The sequence below is a fragment of the Corapipo altera genome, unplaced genomic scaffold (genome assembly GCF_003945725.1).
Source record: "Corapipo altera isolate COAL_440 unplaced genomic scaffold, ASM394572v1 51, whole genome shotgun sequence".
Classification (NCBI taxonomy): domain Eukaryota; kingdom Metazoa; phylum Chordata; class Aves; order Passeriformes; family Pipridae; genus Corapipo; species Corapipo altera.
Genome location: NW_020884892.1, coordinates 4,400,660 through 4,427,028, shown reverse-complemented (window position 1 = coordinate 4,427,028; position 26,369 = coordinate 4,400,660). Strand labels below are relative to the sequence as shown.

Here is a 26,369-nt window from a genome sequence, read left to right as displayed (position 1 = left end):
AGGACTTAATTTAAAATCATCAAGCATTTGGCCCAGGACTTGGAGAATGTTTGGGTGATTCCTGGTACTCTCAGACTCTTGCTATTAAATAGCTAAGCATTTAACAAGACAAGTCGCCTTCACTTGCTTCATTATGCAACTCAAAACTGAGCTACTGCAGAAGGAAGCAGATGATGCTAATTAAAAGACCAGCTAGTTTTCACATGGAAACCTTCACTGGATTTAGATGAAAGTTGTTAATATACCTTTGCTTCTACAGGTCCTGGTATATGTGAGGGTGTGAAGGAGAAAGCCATGAAATTCATGGAGGAGGCAGAGCAGCTCATCTTAGCCTCAAATGAGTCCCACTTCGCTTTTGGAGAGAGCTTCTTGATGGCAAAAGGGATACAGCTCACAGACAGGGACCTCCTGCGCTCTGCTCGGCCCGATGAGTCACAGGCACTGGACTCCCAAAAGCTGCTCTCAGGCAGTGACTCTGCTCTCCAGCTGGCTGCATGGTCAGGTGGGTGAAAGGGAGATGAGAGCTTAATTAAATGGAGTCATGCCCAGGATCTGTGCAAGTGTACTTTGCTGCAAAGGAAGTGCAACTCAGCAGGTATAATTAATCAGTGTCATTAACGTGCCAACCCAAGAGCTGATTTCAGTTGTCTCATATGTATGACACAGTGCAGATATAAAATCTGGGCACTTACCAGCCTTTATGTACTTGCAAAATTATTAATTTGTCTTCTGAAGTACAGAGGACACTTAGGTTTTTGTGAACACGTTTAAAATATCCTGTATTGGACACTAAGAGCTTTCTTTTACTTCTCTTTTGTAGTCCTGCGCTTCTATTGGCAGACTCACTTTTCCTCAAAAGGTTCTGCTGGGGAAGCAACACAGCTGGGATTTCTCCCTTACATCCCACAGTGTGATGGCCTGGGAAACTGGGAGCCAACTCAGTGCTATGAGAGCACAGGTGAGCAATTCCTAACAAGATACTCTGGGGTGTCTGAGCAAATCAAAACCAAGAAGAATTCTAATAAAAAGGTACAAAACCAGGATTCTTGTAGACAAACTGGAGAAGGGTGATGTGGTCTACAAGATGTGTGGAAAATTGACTGGAGTGAGGGACTCAAGTGGCAGCTCATTGGGGCACAAAAGTTAGTAGCTATTCAGTTACTTGCTGCTAGTTTTGTTCCTTAGGGTCATTCCAGGGGCTGGTATTGCTCAGTGCCTTCATTCATGACCAGGACGATGAGATGGAGTGCATGCTCATCGAGTCCATGGGTGATGCAAAATTTCTGGGATTAGATGATATGCTGCAGGATAGGGCTGCAACGGGGGAGTCTCCCCAGAGCTGCTATATTTTCATTCTCACTACTGCTCGCAGGTGTGGCCTACTGATCCCTGGATAGCAGAGTTAACTGTGACTTAGATTTACTGAGCCCTTTCTATAGTTCTGCTGAGGCTGAAAATATTCCCAATATGCAACAAAGCACATTGCAATACATCATTTAAAATAAAGCTGCTCTTCTTCCCTGGCCAGGTCATTGCTGGTGCGTGGATGAGAGAGGACGTTATGTCATGGATTCCTTGGTCTCACGCTCAGCAGAACTTCCCAAATGTCAGTTGGTTTTTCTTCCTAAATATTTTTCTGTACTTGTTCTTACAAATTTTAATATTTATTGAAAATTCTAGTATGATATGCATGAAGTAGGGCTTGCTTCTAACTGCTGTAAGAAAAGAAAAATGAATTTTGTGCTTATTTTGCTAATTCATTTCATTTAATTATGCATGATTTTGGCTTGCACGATTTGAGAGTGGACCCTCTACTGTTGGTGGCCCTGCCTGACCAGGGGGATTGGACCAGCTGTCCAACCAGATGTTTCCAGATGTCCCTTCTACCCTCAACTGTTCTGTGGTTATCAAATACTAATCAGGAATTCCCTGCCTGAGGCTGTAGCAGAGCCTATTGCAGATGTGTGAAGGAGATGGTGACAGATGCCTTTCTCTTGCTTAGGTCTCAGAACTCGATTTTATTTTAATGTAAATGTTTGTTTTCCCTCTCACAGGCCAGACTTCATGTCAGCGATTTCAAACCAATGCATTAATTTCCAGCTGGAGACAGAGTGGCTCAAAACTGGATGTGTCTGCAGCTGATCTATTCATCCCCGACTGCCTTGAGGTGATTTATCATGACTTAGAGAGGAAGCAGTTTTTCTCACAGCACGCCAAAGTCCTGTACACTTTCAACCCATGCTCCTTAAGCATCCCTCGTGCATTTCTATTAACCTGAAAGAAAAGGGTAAGGCAAAACTAACAACAGGTGTTGCCCTGCAGAAGGCAGAACTTAAATAGTTCTGAGGTGTAGACTGGGAAGAGGAAGCTCTGTTCCTGCCCACGATTCCCTCCCACAGGTTGGCTCTACCTGGTGCTTTTGCAGAGTTGTGCTTGGAAGGCACACCTTAATTGACTGACATTTGGGGGCCCTTTCTTCCTGAGCTGTGAGAGAATTACAGGAGAGCTGGATGCAGATATCCCAGAATAGGGTCCATGATGCTCTCAAAATGTGACAGTGAGCAGGATAGAGATGGGCAAGGAACAGAGATTTCATGTAATAGAATCATTATCATATAGAATCATGTAGTCATTAGGTTGGAAGACCTCAGAGATCATCAAGCCCAACTATTACCCCAGCATTGTGGAGTCTACCACTACACTAGATCTTTAAGCACCATGTCTGCACATTTTAGAACACATTTCAATCCAGGATTTTACCAGAACTTCATCTCAATAGGCTTTTAGTTTGCATCCTATTTAATGTTTGGACTCGATGATCTTATAGGTCTTTTCCAACCTAAATGATTTTTGATTCTCTCGGAGATTTGCCTATGTATTAGATTAGGTAGATTGTATTTTTTTTTTTTTCAATATGTAATATTAATGGGAAAATTAGTACAATAAAAATACAACAAAATAAAGACAATAAATAATGTAAATAAATAAAATGTTTTAACCAATTTTTGGGGTATGGATTGAGGCATGACTGTATTAAAATGCACTGCTCTACAATGACATGTCCTTTATTTTTTTTTAGACAGGACAATACGCTGTGCTACAGAGATCCGACACAGGTATTTGGTGTGTGGATCCTGCATCAGGAGAAATATTTCAGCGTGGTAGCAAAGCCTTGGATGGCAATCCTGAGTGTGAGTAATGCTTTGCCCACCACCTGTGGTGCTTGTGGAGATGCCTCATGCTTAGCAGCATATGTGCTTCCCTTTTCAGAACGCTGCCTGTGAAACATGGGAGGCTTGTAGTTTAATTCCTCAGTGACACAGTACATACAAGCACACCAACACTGAAAGGGTATTTGAAAATAATTACCCCTTACTTTCGTAACACCAGAAATAAACTAGTTTAGACAAACTGATGGACAGGCTGCTATCCATTTTTTTACCTTCCATTTCTTACCACCACAGAAAATTCTTAGATTTTCTAAGGCAGTGAATTCTGAGCTGTGGGAACTAGGCCATGTGCAGACACTGAGTCCATTTGGCATGGTCCTCAACCACTTTATGGAATGGAATTGGACCTTTAGTACCTTTTTATTGTCTTCAAATAAAGAAAGAATTGTTGAAGTCTCTTAGGAGGTGGTCGACTCAAGAAGTTAAAGAATTGCCATTTGCATGAATTGAGATGCTCTATTGGAGCCTGTACCCTGGCTCTGCTCTTCTGAACAGTACAGGCAGCCCAAGAGCCCACAGTTCTGCTGTGCTTGTTCTGCAGTTCTTTAGCTAGTGGTTTTCTGCAAACAAAATTAGTGAGAACAGTACTGTCTCAAGTTCAGATTGAACTTTTTGGATCTTCTTGTTGGGGGGTGGTTCTGCTCACTCATGTCCCTGTTTTGTGTGTTTGTGAGAGACCATAAATATTGCTTTTTCGTGGCTGTTTTGTAGGTATGAAATTAGGACATATTAACTGTTTTAAAAAGTAAATGATCATATTGTTACATTTAAGATTACCTTGATAAAAAATTTTTGCTAAAAAGATTAGTTTGATTTTTTTAACCTTTTAAATATCAGTGTCTAAATGATACACTATGAAACTTATGGAAAAAAATAACAGAATTTTTTCAATTACTTTATTCATGTAAACGCATATAACTTACACTTTATTCTTTAGAAAAAAAATTTGTTTTCTAGTGGAAGTAAAATTTCCCATTTCTGTAATAATTAAAATTATTTATAGTTTCATGATCACTCATCTTTCTTCCTTCTAACAAAACAGTCTGACAGCACTGCTGTTAAAACCTTTAGGACAATTTATTGCCTTCTCTTCTGTAACTTGCAATGAATTTCTCTCTTTAAAGGTCCCAGTTTCTGTAATATGCTGAAGTCTAAAGCTGTTTCACGAGTTGCTGCCAAAGGCTACATCCCACAGTGTGAAGGGGAGGACGGAAGTTTCTCACCTGTGCAGTGCAACCAGGGTCAGGAGAGCTGCTGGTGTGTCTTTGACAATGGAGAGGAGGTGCCAGGGACACGAGTGAGCAGAGGAAGACCAGCATGTGCAAGTGAGTTCCTACTTGAGGCACGAGAGCAAATCCAGGTCTGGAACGTAACCCATATCCTAAATTTTTCCACTCTTTAGTTGTATTTAATCCTATTTCTTCAGACCTGTAGAGACTTTTGCTCAAGCAACATTCTTATCTTTGCCCAGACCTGCCCGGGCACGATGTCCAGTTTTCTTCAGGTGCTTTGTCAGGGAAAAAGGAGGAGGGAATGGATCTTTGACTTTTCCTTATTCATAAAATTGGTTGAATCAAACCAGTTGAGCTATAAAACCCAGCTATAAAGTCCATCTGAACAGCTTGCTGCAAACTTGAACCCATTCCAGTCTGAGCTGGCTCTGGATTAAAAACCATTCAGCTGACTAAAATAAAATTTGAAAAATGTATGCTTCTGCCATTCCAGCTCTTGGCTTGTGACCAGAATTGTGAAAAGGATGTGCCAAAATGCTACATATTCACAGAGTATTTCCTGCGTGACCAGAGATGTGAAACACTGGAATTCACTCAGGGTTTCCAGTGAGATGTCCAAATGGGAGGAATTTGAATAAATTTAATTTGCAGTGGCTCTTTATACATCTTCCCATCACTGAAGTGTAGCAAAATTAATTAAACTTTCTACAAGAATGTGCTCCAAAGTGTAGTGATTATGTAAAAAGAAAACCTTCAACTGGTGTCTTCAGGACACTGCTGTTTCCATAGTTCTTTTGTTGGTGGGCTTTCTTTTTGTTTGATTTTGTTCGGTTTGGTTCGGGCTTTTTTTGACAAAAATGTAGGGAAAGGAGACCATATGATAAGAAATTACTTCAGTTGCCTGTAGTGAGTCTGATATGGGGTCATGGTTCAGTGGGGACTTGGCAGTGCTGGATTAATGGTTGGACTCAGTGATCTTAACAGGTCTTTTCCAACCTTAATGATTCTACAATCCCATGATACAAATGCCTTTGTCTACCCAGCTACCTGTAAGGTGTTTTAATCAACTAGGCAGCTACTCAGTCAACTTGGAAACCACCACCAACATAATTTTCTTTGAACCCTCTTGTTCAAGGAGAGTTAGGAGGATGAGATTTTATGAGAAGCCAGAAGGAGACCTCATGGTTGTATCTGCTCCATGCTTGTGGTGTTGTGTGGAGATGCCCATCTGAGCCCTGAGGAGATGAGCTCCAGACAAAACTCAAACTAGTTGTAAATGTTAAGTCCTTGATATCTCCTTCTCTCCATGAAAGCTCATTTTCTAGATTTCCCCCTGAATTCCAACAGAATTTATGGAATATGTTCTAAGGCGGATGTAGGTGTACCCCAAGATATGCCTTTAAGATGATTTTACATTTTGGGTGCATATCTGTTATTTTTTGGGATCCTGTAATGCTGTACTTTTCCTAGAGGAAACACTGACTGAATGATTAATGACCTTTCTTTTTTCAAAGACTGAGCTGAGAGGGAGAACTTCTTTGAAAATATAGTGGAAATCTGACTTAACTGAAAGCTATTTGTTACTTTCTGCATAGAGATTGAAATAATTTTTAATTATTTTTCTGGATTTTGAAATAACAATGGAACTTTTCATGATAAACAACTTAGTAATTGTGTAAAAATAAAGAAGAAAAAGTTACTTTTCTCCTCATTCTATCCAGCCTTACACCTCTAGTCCCGAGAACTACTAATAATCATTCAGGAAAAAGGAACACTCTCTCACTACTTGTCTATCAGGAAAAGAAACTGTTTTGGTTGGAATATATGATAAACTTCTTCAGCATCAGAACAGACAGCTGTAAACAGAAAGTAATAATCCACAGTGCCCAGTGCATGCAAGTTTTTCATTAGTTTAATCATTTCCATCAGAGGTAGAATCCAACTTCTTCTAGTTGACATGCACTGGAGGGACGATGCCAAGTATTCTTGTAGTCCTCACAGGCATCTCTCATCCTCATGCCACTGCCCACAACTCTGAGTAGAGACAGAGGAGAGAAAGGTTTCCAGAGAAGGTCCTGGAGATGTTAGTTTCCTTGAGGAAATCTTTAGAATCACCTGTGAAAGAAGTGTCAATATTCAACTGGATCATGATTCACTTCTACAGGACCAAGAAACAGAAGAATCACAAAATGGTGCAGGCTTGATAACAGAAGTAAATGAAGTGACATCTGTAGAGGGATAAATGAGCAAATTAGTGGTGGTGAACTGAAACCTCTGAACCACACCAGGAAATCATTGATCTCATTGGAAGTGGCAGTAAAAGACTGTGGCAGCATACAGCTGAGACTGGATGTGACTTGCTGGATATAAAAACATGTTAGAGCAATTAAGAAACCACAAGGTGGTTTTTACATACTTTGTTTAAAGAGATATTAATGTAATTAACACATGACTGTGGATGTAGTTTAAATGGTCAGGATAAGTATTACTCTCTCTTTTACAGTGATATCTTTTTGGTCCTAAAATCTTGGGAGATTTATTAAAAGTTTGTTAAGCCAGGATGCCAGGTTTCCACCTCTACTGAGAAAAAGAGTCTGGCTACAGAGTGAATGACTGAAGTGAAGGAATGTAGTGGCCACATTAACAGAGTTCTTGCAGAAATGATGCTATAAAGGAGACTTAGAAAAAAATATGCATTTGGATATTCAGCCAGATATGAAAGCCTTTTATTTTGTCATTGAAATACACAGGGTTTGAAAACAAAGATATGCTGAACACACTGGATCTCAGATTCATCCTGCATTGTTTAAAACTTTAACTGAGGTGGCTGCTAAGTTATGGAATTAATCTTCATATCTCCATCAGAAGGGGAGAGGGAGACTCAGACCTGAACTATCATCAGTGTTTGCCTCCCTCCAGTGACTAGCGATTTTGGGGCTGATCTGAGCACTGCAGTTTGGAAAATGATCTATGTATACACCAAGCAAATGAATTGTATGATAACATCTTTTTCTTTATATTTATTTCTAAACAAGGAAGTTTTTTATTATTCCTATGTTATGTAGCTCTAGAACTCATAAATGTTTAATAATTACTGGATATATTTAGTAGCTTGGTTGGGATTTGGCTAATACTGAGTGAAGCAGTTGGTTTGTTCTGATTAGTAGAAATGAATTATCATTGTAGTTAACCCGCTAAAATAGTCTGTTACAGTGGGGTAGCAGGATTGGAATGATTGTACTGATGCAGAGTGAGTTGATAGGAAAAACTGTGCTCCAATTCCAAAGCTGTATATTACTATTTCTATATATATAAACTGTATATGCTAATCTGCTGGGTCACTAGAAACATCCTGGTGTTCTTGAAGACACCACAGTCATGAGCTCCTGATCTTAAAGTTTTCAGACTTTAGTCTGAAGGGAATTGAGATAAGATTTTTTTGGCCCTGCCTGTTTCCACTAGATATCTTTTGTAAAGGTTTGTTCTGCTGATGGTTAGAAATCTCCTTCTCATTTCCTGCTTAAGTTTATTCATGGCTGTTTAAAATGTATCTGTTCTTAGAAACCATACACTTACCTTTCTGGACCCAATGCATTACCCATCAAAGCCAATAATGTGCCTTTTCCTCAGCTTCAGTAAGCTGAACCATACTGACATCAAACCAGATCCAAGATGTTGAGTGGGAAATGCAGAGAGTGCTGTCTAGGTTTTCCCTGCTGATATGAAGGTTTTGTGGACTTTTTACTAGAAGTCATAATATTATGGCACTAATACCTATCTCCTTTCTCATGTGAAGGTCCGCAGTGTGCTCTGCCCTTCGGTGCCTCGTCTATTCCCAACGGAGCTGTACTTTGTGAAAACATTTCTGGACAAGCTCTAGGTGTCCAGCAGTGCCAGCTAATGTGTCGTCAGGGCTTCCACAGTGCCTCTTCCAGCACCTCCTTCCAGTGTGATGTGCAGCAGCGGCAGTGGGTCCAGGCTGCCCCACTCCTCCAGGCCTGCCAGAGTATGTCAGAGCTGCTGGGGGTTGGGAAGGGCTCAGAGCAGAGTAAACAGATGCACAAAAATCAGCTTTCATCAGAAAACTGCTGTGTGAATGACAATAATGGGGCGTAACAGTTATACGGGGGTTGCTAAATTGAGGTGAAGTTGTTTGGTCCTGTCTTCTGCCATCCTCACCTCTGGCTCTTGGCTGGCCCCTGCACCAGAAACAGCCCTGCTTGCCTGTAATAATATAGCTATAAATAGCTATTCAATCTATTTGCAGATTTTTCTTTGTTAGTTAAAAGATGCTGGCACCATAAGTAATTCTGATGGAACTACTTAGTCCTGGAAGAACAGATGAGCGCCAGATGTTTGAATTTGGCAGAACTTGACTGTTTATTTGCATAATCAAGTCACTGTTACATTTGCATCTTTTTTGCAGCAGCAGCCTGTTCTTTAGGATTATTGTTGTCTTTGTTCACTGGCTTTTGGTGTTTTTCAAACCATTTTGCTTTCAAGAAAAAAATGTCACTTTAATTCTTGGAAGAATTGATTGTGTATTCAGAACTCATGTACTTGGGTACTAATGTTGACCTTTTCAATTATTTCAAATAGAGACATTTTCTGATCAAAAATGGCAATTTATAGCAGTGCTGGACTTTGAGAAATGCAGGTTTTGCTGTCTAGTTTGCAGTCACTTTTCATTTTCAAAATAGGTTAAACCCATTAATCAATCTCCAGAATGGATTAAACTCATTCCAGGACTCTTATATTATCACATTTCCAATTGTACTCAGCTCTTCTATTCCAAACACAAATGTTTTTAAATTTTAAAATTTCAGACTGAGACTTTTGTCTGTCCGTGACTGTGTTTGTTAGATTTTTTAGCATGCTATGAAATAACTTCCATGTTTGCTGATGGCAGTTGAATAACTTTGTAAGGACAGAGGGGAGTATGTGACAATCTGCTATAAAGTTTAATGTAAGCCAAGGACATCCCCCAATAATTTGGTTTTAAGGAGAGAGAAAAAATTGCCAACACATCAGAAGGTGATTGAATTAACTTCACAATAATGGAGAATTCACCAAAACACTTAGTAATTTGTTCCAATGGATAATTGTCCACAATTTTAAAAATCTTATTGCCTGTTCTTTATGTATACATGTAGAGATTGTGGTTAAATCAGCTCTTAAATACTCTCCGATACACTAAAGCAGAGAGAGGGGTTCGTGCCTTGCAGGAAGAAGCAGGTTTTTCTGTCCTCTGGTCCCTCCCATCATTCTCCTTGGAAACTCTCCAGGCTTTCCCACGCTTGTTTTTGGGGTGAGAGATTGGGAATTGTGCTCCAGCAATGGCACTTGTATGTGATGCAGTGAGAGTCTGTAGAGGAGGTGAATGAGGGAGAGCTCTGCTGCTTGTCCAGGCTGGTGGGATAAGAGCCAGCTCCCTTTGGAAGTGCAATGACAGCAGGACAGTTGTGCTGAATCTGAGATAACAAACCCTCCATGAAGCCTGGGATCAGTGTTACTCTGGGAGAGACAAGAAATTTGCATCTTTTTTCTCTTGCTAAAAACTGACTAAATAGGTTTTCATTTTGTGACTGATGAGCTCACAGATTCCTCATCGATTTGTGTTATTTGCAACATTTTGATTTGCTATCAAAAATTCAGAAGGCTCTTCTTAGACATCCATGTCAATGCCATTATTATGCAATCAAATCAATTCTCTCCTAAAACTTATTCACAGTTAGTTTGACAAGCAAAACCCCATCAGAATTAGTTATGTTTTCTTTCACCATTTAATTACTTTTTTAATATGAGTGTTTTCATGATTGTGTGTAAGAGAAGTGAAAGTCGACAGGCCAATAATTCTTTTCTTCCTCTTTCTTTTCTAAGTATTGGCATAATGTCGGCTTTCATGGAAATTCCTATCTGCTAAAGCTTGTGAAATATCATCATTAATGATTTAGAACTCCAGTGTAAAACATCTCTTTATTATTATATAGCTGTATAACGTGGCTTTTTCCCTAATGCACAACATATATATTTATCAAACTTGTCTCTTGCTGCTTATTATTTACTACTGACAACTCTACTGCTTTCACCTAAAAATGGGAAGATGCTATTGATACAACATGAGAATGTCAAATCAATGTTGTCTTTTCTCAAAGTAATGCTGAAAGTCAGGTTCTTCATTAGTGAGGTTACTAAATGCCCTTTCTACTTTATTTTTAGAGCTCCAATTATTTCAAACAGTCCAAGCTCAAACACACTTTCGACTACTCCTGCCTCCTGAGAAGACATGTAGTTCTGACTACTCTGGATTACTCCAGGCATTCCAGATATTTATTTTAGATGAGTTGAAGGCTCGTGGTTTATGTCACCTCCAGGTAATTTAAATTCCTTATTCTCTGTTGGTGTTAGAGTTTTGTTGTTGTTGTTTGTTTATTTTTGTTTTCTTTGGTTGGGTTTTTTAATACTAAAAAAACCCCAAAAACCCACAACATAGACCTTTGCCTGCCTGAGAGAGGTGGAAGAACAGAACATGCCATGAAATCTGTTAGGATTGGCAGCATTCTCATATAGATGAGTGGGAAAATAGGAGTTTTAGTCTCACTGACACCACATCAGCAGATCAGCTTAGTTCTAGCCATAGAAGTCATATCACATCAATCCAGTATTTATGAAAAATTTGTTTCAATGGAAGAGAGCATTTTGACTATCCTAACAGTAAGTAAATGACTTGCTAAAATTAAATTTTCTTGCTTATGTTTTTACAGTCCCTTTTGTAAATGTTTGAGCATACTTTTGTAAATACTTTTGAGCATAGTATACTGCAAATGAATAGGGCAAGGCCAGAACCAGAAAGTTCTCAGATTGACTAACTGTGATTTCATTTGATTCTGAATTCGAGGTAAATGCATTTGGGAATATTGGCTCAGTTTCTGTCTGTGATGATTCCACTGTCTATGTTGAATGCCTGAGCACAGACCGCCTGGGAGTGAATGTCACGTGGAGGACTCAGCTGGAAAACATCCCGACAGCTTCTCTCCCTGACTTACATGATATTGGTGAGTTTTTCTTCCTCTGATATTTCTGTGGATTAAGCCTGATTTGCTTTTAGTTGTTTTGTTTCCCTGTGTCTGCTCTTAGGAATTATAAATGCTCACTGCCTTTATAACACTAGTATTGTGTTTTTGAGATTTTGGTGTTGTTGATGTATTTCTCCTTTCAAGCTGTGACCACACAGTGGAAAGGAGCCATAATTGAATGTTTTTTTTTCAGATAGCAGTGCCTCTCCCAGCTGCCTTAACAGGGACTGAAAATTACTTTATTGGGCATGAGCTGAGCTGTCCCAGATGTTCATTTCCATCGGTCACGTCCTCAGTGATGGAAAAGATTGTGTTTCTTATTCATTGTACTCAGAGAAACACAGTTCACATGTCAAAAATTTAAATAATTTCTTCCAAGTTGTTTTTTTTCTTTTTTTTTTTCCTTTTCCCCCTTTTTCTGTTGATTGCATTGCCTTTGACACTAAAGAATGACCCTTACCTTGGACATCCTAGAGCAACTGTGCATCAACTGACAGATCTTTGCTGTGGTTTCCATGCAAGTTAGGGATGGTATAAGGAAATTCTTTCAAAGCAATCACTGTTTTCCTTTAAAATAAAAGATACTAAAAACATATCCCAGGTTCAAATACCCTCTGTGGGCATATCAAGAATAGTAGCCTGTATCAAGAATAGTGTGGCCACAGGGCCAGGGCAGTGGTTGTCCTCCTGTACTCAGCACTGGTGAGACAACACTTCAAATCCTGTGTTCAGTTTTGGTTTTATATTAAATTTTATATTAATTTTTTTTTTTGAAAGTGTCCCTCTTTGAGGGCATTACCTTTTTGACCCTCACCAGACTATAAAGTCCCTGTATTACTAAAATTGGTTTTTCACGGAATGACTGTATGGTTTTGGAAGAGACAGAGCTCTAGTCACGGCACCATCAACTTCCTTTATGTTCCAGCTTCCATTACCCTCTAAGGCAGCTTTAAGTCTTTCTGTTTAAGGTATTTTCTGGTGTATTCAAGAAGAGTAAGCAAATTAAGGCTTTAATTTGATAGACACTGTACAGATTCATTTTGGTCTGCTGTTTGTTAAAATGCTTGTATTTCTGCACTTGCCTATGTTTTTAACTTCATGTTCATAATTTTCTGTGTGGTTATCTATTCCCATGTTGGAAATGTCTTTCATGCTATTTTGTTGTGTTTTTCCCGCTTTAGAAAATGCAATTGTTGGGGAAAATCTCATTGGAGCATTTATAAAAGAGATAAAGGATGGTGATTTTGTGCTGCATTTGGACTCCAAACAGTTCCTAGCAGATTCTGTAATTGATTTTCCCCGGGATGAAGTGTTTGATCTGTCTCCACAAGTGCAGCTAGGATGTAGAAGTGGGTTTCGAAGAATTTCATCTCCTGGGAAAGCAGTCCCAAACTTGCAAGGATGTGGTATGTCTCACTTAAGCTTTCCATTCTTGGATGTTGTCAGGAATCAGTGTAAGCCAAAGTTAGAAAATCGTTGCACTTTTGTTTATGGTTCATATGTGAAAGGTGTGAGGCACCAACTTGAATGATAAATTTGGGGAGAGATGGGAATTAGTCCTTTGCTTACTGTTCAGTCCTTGTGTCGTGCCAATGGTTTGGAAACAGGCATCATGGCACTGACACTGTACAGAAGGTTTTGCAAAAATTTTGGGGCATTATTTTAGATCTGTCTCATAATAGTAATTCTGTAGTGTTTGTGATCCTTAATAAGAGGATTTCACAAAGATAATGTAGTGAGTGCTTCAGATGATGGTATCTTACCTAGAATAGAAACCTAGATGCTGAAATGGCAAAAGTCCTGAGATTATGAGTTCCTGGGCCAAGTCCAGTCTGCTCAGACTGGAAGCTTTCTCAGTGTTGGCCAACACCCAGACCTGACTATACTTCTTCCCTCTTTTCTTCTTCTCCTTCCCTTCTGTTTAGTCTGCTTCCCTGGAACAGGCTGCCTTTCTTTCAAAATCCTGCTTAGGGCTGCCAAACCTACCTTTTCCATGGTTCCCCACGGCTTTGCCTGGCTGTCCTGGGTACCAGATCATGCTGACAAGCTGCCTTTGACTTAACAGCTCTACTCTTGTTTCTATCAATGCCAACTCTCTTACAGTGCAACCCTGATTGGTCTTGTTGGCCCAGTTGTCCTCCATGAGTCTGTGTCTTACTTATGCCAGTTTGGGGTATATTCACTACATCTACCTTTTTTTTTTTTGGAGGGGGAGAACAGAGGAGAGCTGTACCACGTGTATGTGTAAGATAACAATGGCAAGTATTGGATAGTTTTTCCAATGTGGGGAATATTTTCAGATGGGAGAACTTCAACACTATGCAGCTTAACTTAGAGATCCTAAGAGTAAACCAGAATACGACTTAGCTCCCTGATTGGTGTGATGTTTCTCTTTAAGTTCAGGGAATTTCCTGATGCCTAGGCAAGGTAATCAAGTGATGAATCAGTTCTGAACTGCTGCAGGTTCCAGCTTGGACCTTTAAGGGTAAATTGACTGCAGATTCATGCAGAAAAAAATATTAATTCCTACTGAGAATCCACAGTTTGTAACAACTTGCAGCTACTTAACAAGATGTAGTGTTGTACAGATTGGAGGTATCATTATATTTTAAGTAGAATCCATCACTTAGAGCAGAACTTACAAAGAATTGGATCTTTCTGCCAAATATTTCCTGCCAAGGATAAAGGCCTCTGGGAAGCAGTGAATTTAGTCACCTTGTGAGTTAATTCATATGTATTTGAATGAGCTGGCTGTGGAAAAAGTCAGAAAACAGACATTATAGAGATGCGGAAAGGAGACAGTTTCTGGTCCAGCTTTTGGCAGAGCTTTAGGTAGAGCTTTCGTACTCTAACCTGTCATGGTGTACCTGCTGTTGGACAGTGGTTTGTGTAGTAGGACTGCATATTTTATTCTGAACAGGGAATTTAGGATTTCAGGTTCTGCTTCCTCTAAGATCTATCTGTCTATCTCTCTTGTAGCGACTGAAGGCACGGACTCCCTTGGTGTGATGCAAGAGTATCATCTATCATTTATTTCAGGCCTCTATTTATAGAAGAACTAGTTTCATCTTTAACCTATCAATAAGCAATACTTGGCCCTATAAAATTACAGTATACATGTTTCTACTCATCAACAACTAATGTCTATCTTTACACCTATCAGCTTTCAACGCGCTTTCTTCTTTTCTTTAATCATCTTGTTCTGGGTCACATGACCTTTTGCTCCATGCACCTTGTAGACACTTCCCACCTTCTGCCACATTCTCTTCTGTTCTGGCAATGTCCTCTGCTTCGGTAACCCTTTAAGTTCTGCTCTGGTCCACGATCCTCCACACCAGCTATCTATCTGTCTATCTGGATATATCCTGATCATTCATCCTGTCTGGATCTGTATCTCTACTGGAGACTATATCAGTAGGATGTATCACCTGTGACTACAGAAACCAAAGTTGTGTGAGGGAGACAGAGATTCTTTATTCTCTTCCCTTTCCTGTTCCAACTTGTTGCTGAAATACAAATTGAGTTTTCAGATCCTGATCTTTTTTATTTGTTTGGTTTTATTTCACGATCAATGTAATTTGCCTTTCATTCAGGAGACGTGGTCAGCTCTAGTAGCAACAAGTTTCTGGTGGTCTCAATAAGCTTAATACTTTCATCTAGGAACATACAGCTTACATAAATCTGCTTCTTCATCTCATGTATTTCCTCTAAAGTAATCTCTTTATTTAGGTTTGCATTTATTGTAGCTTTGTTTCATGTTTTCCTACCTGCAACTAACACATTTATCATGTGTTAGTTTTTCTTGTGTGACTTTTTTTCTTAGTGTCAGTCTTATAGTGAGCTACATTATGCCACAGGTATTTATGAATATAACTCCTTAAGGGTTGGAGGTAAAAGTTTTATTTTAGCTAAATTTTAATGAGACAAAAGACACTTTCTTTGCTAAGATATGAGTCAAAAAGAAGAGAGCTGGAAACTGTCTAGGAGAACTTTAGAAACATAACTCTTCTACCCCTATTTATTTCAGGAGAAAGCCTGAAGACCGTTTGTAACTTAGCTTTGTTTTATTATACATTTTTATACTGGTTCCTTTTATTATTTAAAATGCTTGGCAATTCTATCAGAATTGCTTTAAGCAGAACATAACCCAAATCAAAGAACGTACTAGATTTATAGCTGAACCAGCAGCTCAAGACTTCATTTTTAATAGTCTAGATCAAGAATCTGGTATCCCAAAGTTTTCCAGTATTTCTGGAGGGAGGAAAGAGCATTGGACAGTGATCAGTTGTGACAGGTTTTGATCTTGCTTAGTGTAATGAGAGCCTATCTTAAGTAAAAGGAGGCTCTTGTGAACTGAGGTGTCCCTGTACAGTCACTCCAGTGAGTTGCTCTGTAGCCTGGATTTTGCTACTGAGCCATTTGTTCCCCCCTGGTACACAGAAGCTCGAATCTAGTTAGAAGTGAGACCTTCCAAATTTCCTGTACAGGAGCAAGGGATTAAATTTGGAGTTTATTTTTATTTCTATATTTGATTTTCTTTTTTCCTATTTTAGGGATACAAAGCTTGGGCCCAGTGCTAACAACCAGCTCTGAGATTTTGGCTCAAAGCTGTTCTCTAGTTTCTTATACTGTCAAAATGTATGCATGTTAAAGCTTGAAAGAAGTACAATGTGGTGATTTGTCTGACTACTAGGATCGGACTGAACTTCTATGGGATAGTGTTGAATGTGACCTGGGGCTGAAAGTACAGCTGCCTCCAAGAGTTACAGTCTAAAAAATGTATCTCTGCACCACGATTTTTTACTGCTCTTTGTGTCCTTTTGCCAATGTAATGCGTGAGATGAAAGGGAATTTTAATTGCTTAAATATAATAGGAGACACAGATGTTGCTTTCACATTGTGATTAAAACTATGAAAACAGGTTTGAAAAGCTTAATTTGTTCCTTTTTAAACTGTAATTGCCTAATGAGTCTCCCTTATTCTTTGCTTTTGTCTTCAATTTAGGCATGGATTGCTCATTTCATTTTAATTTCCACTGTTGTTCATTTGCAATGAGTATGATCCTTTTTTCATGTGTTGGAAACTATTTAAAATGTATCAGACATTCTTGTGTATTAAATAATGTGCTTGTGAAAGGAGAATTATGTATAATCCAGGATTTTTTTACGTTGTGTAATTGATTTTAGATATGTGTTTTACCTAGAGTAATTCCCTTGATATGTACTTGGAAGGAAAATTTCAGTCTCGCAGTTGTATCATCCTAGACCTTCCCATTGGACCATTTACAGCAGATGAAGGAAGATATGATAATTTTTCTACTAGCTGTCTTTTTAGTCTATTATAATTTAGGTGCTCCTATAAGTTAAATTAATTTACATTCTGGTGTGTTGGCCAGAGCAGCAATTCATCATATGGGTTGTAGTGAGGATGGCCAATTTTCCATTACTGTTTCTCGCTCATGCAAGCTTAAACTGCTGCCAAGATGCAGGGCAAAAAAAGAAATGAAGTTTTGCACCTTGTCCAAGTCCCCAAATATACATTTGATAGTGTTTTGAAGGAAATCTACATCTGGAAAGCAGCTGTGAAATAACAAGTAGAGGTATTGTCCTGTAAACGTGTCCGTGACTCTTCTGCTTTAATGTTCATTTGAATGCTCTGGAGGGAAAGACAGTATTCCATGACATCCCAGAAGAAAGTTTTCTTCATAATAGGCAACAGGTCAGCTGGAAATATTGCTCCTGATTGTTTTGAAAATCGTATCTATATGGACTAAGAACATCTTTTTGTTTTGTATTTGGGTTGTCATGTGCACAACTAGTGACTCTTAATCCAGCCATTACTGTTTAGTTTGGAAGTACTTAACAAAAATTTCATTACCAGGAATTCTGAATGAAAGTGTTACCATATGGTGGGTTTCTGTATGATGGTTTTGGAGTTTCTACTCCAAGGAGCCTTCCTGTTTCTGTCTGTAGTGTTAGAAGTTGCTCTGTAGCTTGTCTTCCTTTGTTTTCCTTCACAACTTATCCACAAAGTGCATTATCTTATTACAAATGGATTTGACAAACGGAAATCAAGCTTGGATTTGGCATTTCTGAACAGCTTCATGTGCACTAATTCAAGAACAAGTTTAGGGTGATCTGAGACAACAGACCACAACCTGTATTCCTGTCACTGATGAATTTAGTGATCATTTAAGGAGTGTTTACCCTTGTTATACCACTTAGAAATACATATATTAAGAGCTTGAAGCCTATGACAAGTCTAAGATAAGATATATTCATATATACATATACACACCCACACATATGTGTACAAATGCCCAAACTGGTTGAATTCCAAAGGAGTAATAAGGTGATTGTTCTCTTTGCAGTTGTTTGTCCTCTGGGCAGTCATTTCCAGGGCAATGAATGCATTCCCTGCCCTCTTGGCTACTATCAGGATCAGACAGGACGTTCCTCCTGTATGAAGTGTCCTGTGGGCAAAACTACCAACTCCTATGGGGCAATCAGTACTGATCACTGTAAGTTGAACTCATTTTTTCCCATATCCTTTATAGTCTGGCCTCCAATAACTAATAATGTTTTTTTATTCATCTGTAAGTTAAAAAAAAAAATGAAATCCTCCCTCTGGGGCTTTTTGGATGGATGTGATCCCTTCTGCATACATTCAAAGGCATTTGAACAGGCAGTACAAACTGTCTTGTGTTTTAACCAAAAATGCATGAGAAACAAGTGGTCAGTCTCATCCAGGATGTTGTGGTTCCTTTAGACATGTTCATTGTCCTCAGGAATGATATCTGGGTATCAGTGAGAAATGTCTCATATGCGGTTGATTTATTGCCGCTTTCATGAACACTAAAGTATTCTGATTTTGTGCAGCTCTTTCCCCTGCAAATACAAACACTTCTCACAAAGCAACTATTCAAATGTTCACAAAAGTTGGTGATTTCAGCTTAAATTACATATTTTTTTTATGCAGGTCCATACAGAAAATCAGTTATTAAGTCCAAATTCAGTTTTGTCTGCAGAATTAGCTTATGGATAAAAATAAAAGTAGCAGGAATGGATTTCTCGGGTCTGTCATCGTCTACTTTGTTCTCTTTCAACCTATTTGTTCTCTTAGGTGGGATAAAAAAATCCAGTTTTATTTTAATGCATCCTAACATCAATTAGTTTCTGCCTAAAGTTGTCCTTCTTCATTTCCATGTGTATTCCCTGTGTATTTGTCGGGCTTGTGTCTTTAGAAGTTTACTTTTTAGGATTTTTTTTACTGCACTTGGAGTTTTCTTTACTAAATCTGGTACCCTCCTAGTTTCCACCTTACCTGTGTGCTGTGTCTCAGTACCAGCCCTCTCCAAAAGCCCAGGTTGTACAGATTAGCTTCCCGCTTTCTTTCTTTCCCTGCTGTCTCCTTGCAAAGTCTGAAAAGTTTTTCTGAATTAATTGTTATGATGGCTCTTGTGCTGTTGTTCAGAGCATTCTGCAGACCCACTGTAGCAGGCACTGAACAAACCTGTATGAAAATACAATTCCTTCTCTGTACCCCTTTGCTTTACAGTACTGGAGATACACCAACAGAGATTTGATCCATGGCAGAGAATCCAAAAACTGTTTGAAACATGAATTAAAGTAACAAAAACAATGAGACTACCATGTTTTAGAGCATAAAACACCGTGCAAATCCTAGCTTAATTTTCAGTGAAGTCTCTGCTGTAGTAAGGGGACTTTTGTCCTACAGCAATGAAACATTGTCCTATTGCATTGACAGGACCAAAGTAAATGGGCACAACTGAGGCACAGGAGGTTCCCTCTGAACATCAGAAACCATGTTTTTACTGTGAGGATGACTGAGAACTGGCTCAGGTTGCCCAGGGAGGTTGTGGAGTCTCTAACCTTGGAGATGGGTAAAAGCTATCTGGACATGGTCCTTGGCAACCAGCTCTTGGTGGCTCTGCCTGAGCAGGGAAGTTGGACTGTACAACCTCCAGAGGTCCTGTCCAACCTCTGGCATCCTGTGAAATCCAGTGACAGCATTATCAAAGTACCTTTTTTCTTGTTTACTTGTAACAGGCATCACATACTGTCAGAGCAATGAGCAGGGTCTGCAATGTGATGAAGATGGCCAGTATAGACCTTCCCAGAAAGACCCTGACACTAAGAAATACTTCTGTGTCAATAACTTTGGAGCAGCACTGGACTGGCCTGGAACAGAAGATCTCCTTACAGATGACCAGTGCATGGGTAAGTGCCAGAAGAATGTTTTGGATTTGTTTTGACCCTCCATAAGTAAAACCCCCTTTTGAAGAGACCAATCACTCCACAGTTTCTGGGGATTCACTTTCCCATAGTTGTGGCCTCTGCCTGAAGCCACATTCCTCCTTAGTTTTTCATTTCTTGACTACATTCGGGAAGTTATTTCTGGTAAGAGAAGAGAGAGAGCAGGTTTCCTGCACTCTCAGATGTCTGACAGCTTTTGATGTGTGCTGACCTCCTGCTCTCTGCTTGGAAACCCAAAAGAATAATGAGAGTGCTAATGGGAAAAAAGCAGAATTATTAATTTCCTTGTAAAATTATCCTTCATCGGTGTATTCCTGGGAAATAGACTATTTTCAGCAATGATCTCACAGCCACAACATAGCATCACTCTCTCAGCTCCTGCTGTAAAATATCTGCCTTGGTGAACATATCCTTGCAAGCTGGGCAAGGTTACTTCTGCTTGAATACAGCTGTGAAATGCTGGTTCTCAAGGATGAAAAGTTTGAAAAAACAAAGTCATCCATCAAACAGTCCCCAGACTGTTCGCAGTGAGGTCTGATTACACCTCTCAGCCTCAAAGCTTTTGCTTTTTCCCAGAAGTTTTTATATACCCATCATATGATTGGTATTGAAATTAATGGAATATTCTGTTTAGAAACTGATGTCATTGTGTGCTTTGAATTAGACAATGTCTTATGACAAGTCTGATCAGTGGAAGGAGTGTGAAATGAAAGTCCTCAGTTGTGAAGACGTTGCAAAACTATCTTCAGTTAAAATAGCTTTTTTTTCCTCTGTACATACTGAGAAACTGATTACAGTTATAAACACGAGGTATGAGCCTCTGTTGCTCTTGATCACGGGGCAGTTTGGGATGTTTCTCTGGGCAAAGGATTCAGGAGTTCAATTCTCCTGTTACTCACCTTTAGCCTTCCTGTGTGAGCATTTCTCATTCTGTCCATGATGGAGCAGTTCTAGATACCTGTGGTTATTTTAGTGGATCATGCTACAAAATGTCACTACAAGTATTTGTGACTGTTAAAAATTTGCCGTTTAAATACCAGAAGCAACGTATCATAAAAGAGTTTGGATTGGCAAGGACCTTAAAGATCATCTAGTTCCAATCCCACTTCCATGGGCAGGGATGACACCTAATAGATCAATTTGTTCAGGGCCCCATGCACACCCAAAAAGTCTGGTTGGTTTTTCTGGGTTTTGTTTGGTTTGGTTTTGTGTGGTTTTGGTTTTTTTAAAATAATTTACAGGCTAATTTAATTTCTTTTTTTTTTTTTCTTTTAAAGATCATGTTGCATTTCCAGAAAGCATTATATGAAATGAAACTGTTTATCTCTACTTTTACTTTTTCCCCTGCCCCTGCTATTTCCCTTGACTGAATTCTGCACACAGCAAGACAGCAGGGGCTGAAGGCTGACCTTGCTTTGGCAGGAGGTTGGTGGTTGGGCAGCATCAATAAAACCCAGCTGGTCTTCAGCTTTTGAGTCTTCAGGCAGAAGAAGAATTGCCTTCTATGAAAGCACAGTAATAAGCTGTAACAACCTCATTCTCATCATTCTCTCTCTTCTTATATTTTAGGCCACTTAACATTTACACTTAACATTTATTACTTAACATTTATTATATGGAGATTGGGTCTAGAAGATCTTTAAGGTTCCTTCCAACCCAAACAAACCTATGAAGCCTGACAGAGTTCAAGAAACATTTGGACAATGCTCTCAGGCACATGGTGTGAATCTTGGGGGTGTCCTGTGCAGGGCTAAATTGGACTCGATGATCTCCCTGGGTCCCTACCAACTCAGGGTATTCTATGATTCTGTGATTACAGCAACACAAGTAGGACCTACAGCTCTACTCTAGTAATATGTAAGACAGAAAATTTCTACTCCACACTAAGTCTGTGAAATGCCTTTATGAATGCAATTTTTTTTACCTTTCTTCATATTAAAAAAATAAAATTCAAGAATTATTTTTGCAATGTTTTCAGTTTCATGTTTCACTAAGCTTTCTATATTTTCTCTACTTTTCTGCCATATTATTGTATTTAATACCTATTGTATTCAATAATATGGGAGAAAAATAGAGAAAAAAGATTTCTCTTGAAAATGTAAGGGTAGGATGAAGTCAGAATTAGGGGGGAAAAATCAGAAGAAAAGAAAAATATTTGAAAATGTAATTTTGTAATTTGAATTTTGCAGTAGAAATGAGAACAGTTTTTAACCAGACATCAGTTCAAGTTGCAGATGCAGAAGGGATTCAGTTTAGTGCAGAATTTAGCTAATGCTTATATTTTGGTGCCCTGTATTTCTAGGAAGGAAAAAGCTTCCACCTCTGTTTACACCATTATTCTTCCCTGTCCCCATCTGAGCTGGAGTGCCAGGATTTTCTTGTGTTTGACAAACTCTCTTGATTTTTTTTCTAAGCAGAAATGATGGTTTTATCAAAAGCACCTGCTGACTCAGCCCTGACAGCAATTGACATTTGCTTCTGATTTAGTCCTGAGTGTCTTGCTGTAAGAGTACAAGTGATTGTTTTAAGAACTTATCCCTTTGACTTTTATTTTGTGGCTTATCCAGACATTTCAGGGACAGGGGCTTGTGATCCTCCAGCTTTTATTTTGTGGTTTAGCCAGACATTTCAGGGACAGGCCTGTGGTCCTCCGGCTGAAGCTCTGCATCCACGAGTGAAGTGGGGAGAAGGGCTGAGCCTCCAGCTCTTCCACGTGCAGACATCTCCCACAGGCTGGGATCAGACCAGGACTCCTGCTTCTTACCTCTTTTAGGTCTAGGCCAGGTGTTGGCTGCAATGAGCCAGAGGTTTGCCTTCACTTGGGGCATTTAGAGAAGTTTGCACAGGGATGGTGCTGTGTCACCACGGTCTTCCCTTGATCATAGAATGTTTTGGGTTGGAAGGGACCTTAGAGATTGTCTAGTTCCAACCCCTGGCCATGGGAAGGGATAATGTGCTGTGCTCACTGAAATATACTGATATATCAAGACATGGACACACTGTGCCCACTCCCCTGGTAGTACAGGCAGTAGCAACCTGAGCAGGGTGGTGGTGGCATTGTGTGTCCCTTCACCAGTCTATGATCTTCTTCAGGCCACAGCCAGGGCCAAACCCTCTGGAACTCAAATGGATTCCTGGCTCCATTTAATGACCTTTGGGGTTTGAGTCTCCAGACCCCATGAGCTTTTCCTGGTTTGCAGATAGTGCTGCTTGTCGGACATCCTTACACATGGGTGCAGTGGGTCCATTGCAGAGGGAGCAGATAAAACTGTTTGGTCAGTAGAGTGACAGTCAGGTTTTAAAAGTTGAAAATGAGGGAGTAATAAAACAGCATGTAGGACATACTACCTTGGATATACCCCTGATCCTGAAGTCAGTGGAGATCAGGCTATTGTGCTCCTGGAAACAACTGATAAGGCTCCTAGATTTCCTTCCTAACCAACTGCTCTTGTTTCAGTGGCTGTTTTGCAGAAAGTTGGTTCCTCATTTGACTCAATAGTTGGTTCAGTGTCTTGAAGAAGTAATGAGAGATGGCAAGTGTGCTGCTGGAAGAGAAATCCTCACTTGAATGTAAACTCCCAGCCCACTCCTGGCTACATGTTTTTCAAAAAATCTTGTAATGTTTTTTTTTTCAAAGCAGAAATTCTATCCTCGCTCCAGCTGTCTCCTGTGTTGTCTGTGGGTTATGGTACATCATTTAATGAGTAACCCTCTTTCTGTACAGAATTCTTCAAGTTTTATTTCCATGTAAATCTGTTTGGAGCATGGGAACTGATAATAGTAGCTGATTGGGGGTTTTTTGTATTTTTTTTTTAGTACTCAGAAAATTTGAGAGAGTTCCTGCCTCCCGTCTGATTTATGGATCAGAAAAAGCTCAGATTCTTCAATCTCAGTCATTTGGAGGAGACCTGCAAAGTACATATTTTCAGTGCATTTCAGGTGAGAAAACTCTGATAAAAGCTGTAGGGAGAACACTAACCATCATGGAAAATAATAATCTTTTTATACGATGAACTTATAGCTAAGTTCCTACATGAACCGTATGTTCTACAGTTTGTCACCAATTCACTGCAACATATTTACAACTTTTGGTGACCTTGGTTCAGAGAAGAGATTGGTGTCTCTTTCAGAAAGAAGTAATCTGTACTTTGAAATACAGATGAGAGCTGAGATTTAAACCAGAAACATTCATCAGACTTAGCAGATGTGCAGACAAAAGAAGGATTAGGTGTTCAAGATATATGAAAACCAAGCTTTTACCTCTTCCCAAATCACCTGATCGGCACATAAAAGAATAATAATCTTCTTTGCTTGGATCAGAAGGATATTATAAGGAGTGCAAAGGTAGTCCTCTGTCAAGTCTTGCAGTCTATGTGCAACATTGCATCTGGATACATCATTTTTGCTGGTTTAAGTTGGTTCAAAATTCTCTAAAATCAAGGGCAATCACCTCACTGCTTTCAGGATGCTTTGAGTCAGTCTCACCTTGTGTCTGCTAATGCTCAGGCTTAGAAGGGAGGCAGACGGAATATGTCAAAAAACCCCCACAGTAATACACAGTAATAACACAGGTTGCCTGATTGCAGGGCAGATATCACAGAAGTCTGACAAATCAGTGGCTTTCTGTCACATACTGTGGTCTATCTGGAGCAGTCACCTCTCATGCTAAGAACTGAGTATGTGAAGCCTTATATGTGTTACTAGAAAGATTTGCTTGCACCAGATTATCCCCTAGCTGTAGACTGTTAGATTTCTTGTATCTTCCTCTGAAAACAGAGACCTCCAAAAGTGAGAAACTGAACTGAGAGAACCTGAGAATGAATTTAGGGAGGAAATTATGTCCCTTTGACAAGTAATCTGATTCAGTGCCCATAGCCATATTTTCATTATAAGTTACATCCACTGTAAGTGGTGACACTGCTACAAAATACTACTGCTGGAGTGCTCGTTTGAGGAGTAAGGGTTAATCTTTCTGTCTCTGAGTCCCCATGAGATCAGATAGCTCAGCTTACATTTCTGATGATGTTTTGTTCTAAGTTGGTTTATTTTATGCTAAAGATATTTGGAAAAGAATTCACCTGTGCCAGGAGCAAAGCTGTGGGAGCAAATTAACAGTGAGTGTGTAAGGGCAGAAGGAACTTCAGCCACTCCTAAATCTGGAGAGGGATGGCTGTTGCTCCCTTACACTGGCCAGGGGGTTTCTGCAGAGGCAGCCAGAAGAATTTGATTTGAAGAATTTGATGTTTCCCTCCATCCTACCACCCCGATATTTGTCACAACCTCTTTGCCAAGGGGTTACTGTATCAGGCAGATGTGATGTGCTGGCAAAGTGGTTCATGAGAGTCCTGCCTCAAGCAAAATTATCCAACAGACATTAAATATTTGGGTAGGTGATTAGGCCTGTCTGAACTGTTTATATTATCAGGCGAAGAACAACATTTTTCATGAATTTAAGTTAATTTAAAATTCTTAACCCGCTAGTAAAATAGTTGAATACTTCAGTTCATCTGGCTAATGAAATTCACATGCTTGCACTCTGACAGGCAGATGAACAACTAGGTAAGTGGCAGTAAGAAGTGGAATTTGAAGCAAAAATATTGCATGTAAATTGCTAGGAAACCTGAGACTTCTCTGTTTTTCAGGTTGCGAGAGGGAAGATGGGTGTGGCTTTGCAACTGTAACTCCTGCTGGTGCTGAAGTTCTCTGTGAATTATACAGTACTGCTGAAGTCAACTTCAACTGCACCACCTCTGGATTAGTAAGAATGATCATATTTAAAAATATGTGTATATCAAAATGCTGTACGTTCAATATAAGTGGACAAGATCACAGAAGAAAGGCAGGCTGTTACCTGACCCTGGACATTGCTCTTCCCTATCGCAGTAATCAATTCTGGCAAGTTGGTAAAGAAGCTACACCCAGATATTTGCAAAAGTGACATCTGGATGCCTCAGTGTTTGGTTGAAACATCATAAAGCACTATTGTTCCTAAAACATGCTGGGCTCCTGCAGTTAGGAAATCAGATTGATTTAAAAAGATTGATTTAAAATTTGGATAGTTCAGACTAGAAGTATCCAGGTTGGTAATCATGTCACCTGAAACAGTCATAATTTTTAAGTTCCTTCCACTAGCCCACGGTTTGAACTATGTGCTCTTTATCACTGTAATATTTTCCTATTCACTACTTCTAAACACAGCAATGTGGCTTTGATGAAGTGAGTTATGTTTAATAGAATAAAAAATGTCCACATGAAGCTGTGGTGGTAATAATCCCTGTGTGTGCTAGTTCCTCTCTCTGAGTTTCTGAATAAAGAAAATGTATTTTAGGAGAGGAAATCAATTCAGTTGTGTTTATTGTGCATGCCTGTTTTCTGTCTCAGGTACAAGGTGTTTTGGGGAACCCTTCTGCCACTGGCATTGGTGGCCTCAGCTGCCTGCTTCATATCAGGAGTCCAGAAAGAGATGCACTGATGGTCTATTTGAAGAGAGGTACCAGATGAGAATCATTCACCTAATATTAGACTCTGTGCCCAAGACGGTAGTTGCTATTATAT

The 26,369-nt window shown here is 39.5% G+C and overlaps 1 protein-coding gene across 1 annotated transcript in view; it reads left to right on the top strand.

Annotated features, from left to right (window-relative positions):
* TG (thyroglobulin) overlaps positions 1–26,369 on the top strand; it is a 148,098-nt gene that overhangs the window by 18,497 nt on the left and 103,232 nt on the right. Inside the window, exons 11-25 of the mRNA XM_027645547.1 lie at positions 260–502; positions 821–958; positions 1,529–1,606; positions 2,055–2,167; positions 3,080–3,191; positions 4,355–4,555; positions 8,259–8,468; positions 10,682–10,836; positions 11,361–11,517; positions 12,720–12,944; positions 17,909–18,058; positions 19,608–19,778; positions 23,631–23,753; positions 25,457–25,572; positions 26,196–26,304. Of these exons, the coding sequence (XP_027501348.1) occupies positions 260–502; positions 821–958; positions 1,529–1,606; positions 2,055–2,167; positions 3,080–3,191; positions 4,355–4,555; positions 8,259–8,468; positions 10,682–10,836; positions 11,361–11,517; positions 12,720–12,944; positions 17,909–18,058; positions 19,608–19,778; positions 23,631–23,753; positions 25,457–25,572; positions 26,196–26,304 (2,301 nt within the window). The remainder of the gene's footprint in view (positions 1–259; positions 503–820; positions 959–1,528; positions 1,607–2,054; positions 2,168–3,079; positions 3,192–4,354; positions 4,556–8,258; positions 8,469–10,681; positions 10,837–11,360; positions 11,518–12,719; positions 12,945–17,908; positions 18,059–19,607; positions 19,779–23,630; positions 23,754–25,456; positions 25,573–26,195; positions 26,305–26,369) is intronic.